This window comes from Salvelinus sp. IW2-2015, linkage group LG10 (assembly GCF_002910315.2).
Source record: "Salvelinus sp. IW2-2015 linkage group LG10, ASM291031v2, whole genome shotgun sequence".
Taxonomy (NCBI): Eukaryota; Metazoa; Chordata; class Actinopteri; order Salmoniformes; family Salmonidae; genus Salvelinus; species Salvelinus sp. IW2-2015.
The window spans coordinates 7,150,907-7,154,413 of NC_036850.1; the positions used below are offsets into that span (position 1 = coordinate 7,150,907).

At 36.8% G+C, this 3,507-nt stretch overlaps 1 protein-coding gene across 1 annotated transcript; it reads left to right on the top strand.

The window, feature by feature from the left end:
• Positions 1 to 437: 437 nt before the first annotated feature.
• LOC111969231 (high choriolytic enzyme 1) lies at positions 438 to 3,128 on the top strand. Its single transcript, XM_023995238.2, has 9 exons — positions 438 to 544; positions 648 to 687; positions 893 to 970; positions 1,056 to 1,208; positions 1,356 to 1,473; positions 1,641 to 1,819; positions 2,189 to 2,270; positions 2,437 to 2,561; positions 2,839 to 3,128. The coding sequence occupies exons 1-9, from the start codon at positions 476 to 478 to the stop codon at positions 2,856 to 2,858; spliced, it is 864 nt and encodes a 287-aa protein (XP_023851006.1). The 5' UTR covers positions 438 to 475; the 3' UTR covers positions 2,859 to 3,128.
• The last annotated feature ends 379 nt before the right edge of the window (positions 3,129 to 3,507 follow it).

A 3,507-nucleotide genomic window follows, 5' to 3' on the forward strand; every position in this document is an offset into this window, starting at 1 on the left:
GACTGGCCACCCCTCAGAGCCTGAATTTGTAAGTATTTTAAGTATTTTTCCTAGCCACCGTGCTTCTACATCTGCATTGCTCGCTGTTTGAGGTATAGCACTTTTAGCTAAAAAAGGCTTTATAAATAAAAAGTGCTCTTATTCCTTTATGGAAGCTCTTATTTAGTTGTTTTCAATATTTTAGTTCAATGGCATCCTTCCGTTATAGTACAGTTGTATAGTATTTATCTTATTAATTACCCATAACATGTAGGAGTATGCATGACATCACAAAACCACAGTCCCCAAAATTTGAGAAACATTTCCTTTTAAACCTCTTGAAGCAAGACTTTGGTTGAATTGGTCAACATCTACGGCTATTTTGCAATTTACCAGTATTTTGAGCAACGACAGCATCTGTCAGCCTACATTATATAATCTGCAGGTCTATCGTGTTCACAACAGACTGATCCTGGGCATCCTGCAGTCCTTCACCATGGCACCTGTCTTTGTGCTGTCCATTTTCATCGCTGTTCTCTGCTCAGTTCAGGGCCGATCTATAGGGGTAAGGGTCTATCTGAGACTATTGAGAAACAGCTGTGCATGATGCTKAATTATGTGCGTTGTAAACAAATTTGAACATATTTCCTTCTGCTGTTGCCATACAGAAAGCTTCATTTGAAAGGAGTGAAGAGGACATGGAATTTGGTATGCTCATCCTGTATTTATAAACATTGAGCTGTTACATGACATTGTATTGGACATTGTATCATCTAAATATCATGTTTCATAAACTAAATCTAGTTGTATTAATCATTCATTGTTATAATGTAAATTACATATATTATCTTATTAAAATATGAGTTATTAGGGACACAGTTGCATTTAAGCACATTTTTATTCCATTCCACAGACGGCACCAGCACCAACAGCATTGAGGAGGATGAATATTCTGCTTCAACGCTCATTGAGAAGGCCAACAGAAATCTTGGTAAGGCAGCCTGTACATTCCTACTCTATATTTAATGACATCAAGAATGGATAGCAGATAACCTTCACTTGGTGTTGTTTTCTAGGACAAAGACTTGATGAGCCACTAGTCATGTTTGGGGACATTGCAGTAGAKWCTGGGTTCATGAACGCTGACCCATGCACAGCTCGCAGATGCAAGTGGCAGAAGTCCTCTGATGGGAACGTTTACGTGCCCTTTGTGATCTCTAATCAATACTGTAAGTATTTTGTTCTCTGAAACGATTTTATGCTGAGCCTAATGGTTTGGTTTTACTATAGTATATGAGTCTGTGTGTGTGTGTGCGTCTGTTTGTGTGTGCGTGTGTGTATAGAGTTTCTGACTTTCTTATTGCTCCATTGAGCAGCGGCCCGGGAGAGGGCCGTAATTGAAGGCGGGCTGCAAACCTTTGCTGCATCAACCTGCATCCGATTCTTTGCCCGAACCAATCAGAGGGACTTTGTGGACATCCAGTCTCTGTCAGGGTACGCCCACTGCACATTACCTTACTAGGCCTGTTATACCTGTCTTTTGCCACTCTTATTTACTTAGTATTTACATGACAATTTACTTTACTGTCTTATTGCATAAAAATAATACTTTATAACTTTTAGAAATGACCTTTGTCTTCCGTATACACCCTTGTTTGTAGCTGTTTCTCGTTTATTGGACGCCGGGGCAATGGCCAGGTCGTGTCTCTGAGTAGGAACGGATGTGTCTTTCTGTCTGTGGTGCAGCATGAACTGCTGCATGCCTTGGGCTTTAACCATGAGCAAACACGCAGTGATCGGGATAGCAATGTTCAAATCCTGATTCAGAACGTTATTCCTGGTTAGTGCTTTATAATGCTTTATAATACTTATTTTTTACATAATTTCATAGGGAAATAATATTTTAGATTGTGCACAATATTATTCCTGCCCATTTTGAGTAAGAAATCTTACGAACACTTTTATAACTTTAATGGGAAAGCCTTATTAAACTATTTATAGTGTACTACTATTCGATTATAATAATAATACATTAGTATTTCATTATTTGTGAACATGTAGAAACATTGAGAAGGATTGATAAGAATGATCAGCTTTACAATTAATAAGCATTTACAACATTCATAATAATCTGTAAAACATTTCTTTACAAGCGTGAAAGTTATTATACTGTGTAAGAAAATTATTTATCATACATTTTCCATCCTAGGAATGGAATTCAATTTCAGAAAGATCGACACGATTAACTTGGGGACTCCTTATGACTATAATTCTGTCATGCACTACTCAAGGTAAATTAAGGAAATTCATATAAAGGTTTCCTTTACTGCAATAACAGCTGGAATGTTACATGGCTAAAATAAGAGAAATMATTTTCCCTTTCATAGTCTACTCATGTCATCCTCTAATTTCAATTGATAGCTTCAGAGCTTTCTGCTCTATGTTGTCTGGTTCCAGGTTTGCCTTCTCCAGGAACAGGCAGCCCACCATTCTTCCAATCCCTGACAATAATGCAGTTATTGGCAGGGCAACTCAGATGAGCCCCATTGATATTCTGCGGATCAATCGTCTCTACAACTGCAGTAAGTGCTATTTTAKGAGTACCTGTTTATTATAACTGTGAAGGATAAAAGTTGTGATTATTGTACCTGCCTGTAAGCTTCACCCCACCGTTGCTCAATCAATTACAAATATTTAGGAATATAGTATTTGAATTGAAGTAGTGATATTCTGTTTTTATACTGTTATAAATTGGTGTACAGCTTATTTTTTTAAAGCCTTGAGCACCATCAACTCAAAAGGCGGAAATACAGTATGTTAATTATAATTGTATTTTCTCTTTCCCTTCTCTTTTACTAGCGGGACAGCCGTTAGACTGATTTGAGGGGTGCGATGGTAGAGCGTTTGCTGAGGAYTGGAACTGCAGTTATAGCTTGCTTTTCAACTTTGAACATGAACTCAATAAACAAACTATTTGTTATGCTGAAAGAATGAATTGAGACGCAGATAACCATTTTTTGAGCAAGTATAGCTTTACGTCTGTATATCAGATCTGGTATAGCTTATCATAGATAGAACATTGGTATGGCAAAACAATGTACTGTAGACTACTGAAACATTATCACAATAAACATATGTAGTAATGTGTATTTGATAGCCTGCTCTATGTTTTTGGGGGGTTTATGTTTATTTTTCTGATTGCAAATGGTACATTGATGGTGATTATCATATAATGTGCATAGGTGTTTTTTAGGGGAGTTAACAAGGCTATCTCACCAAGGCCTACAGTAATACCACTTGTCCAAACTCCCACATGCACAGAAAATCTTTTATTATACAGGATACAAATAATTTTACATTCTGTTACTTCTATATTTCGGAAGTTTGAAACAATGAATGAGCTTAAAAACATTGTAGAGGGAGTGTCCAGTACAGTCAAGGATAGTAGCCTATACATTTTTTTCAGTAACACATTACAATGAGGTTCCAATTGTAAAAGGTTTATAAAGGGTTTATAATTACATTATT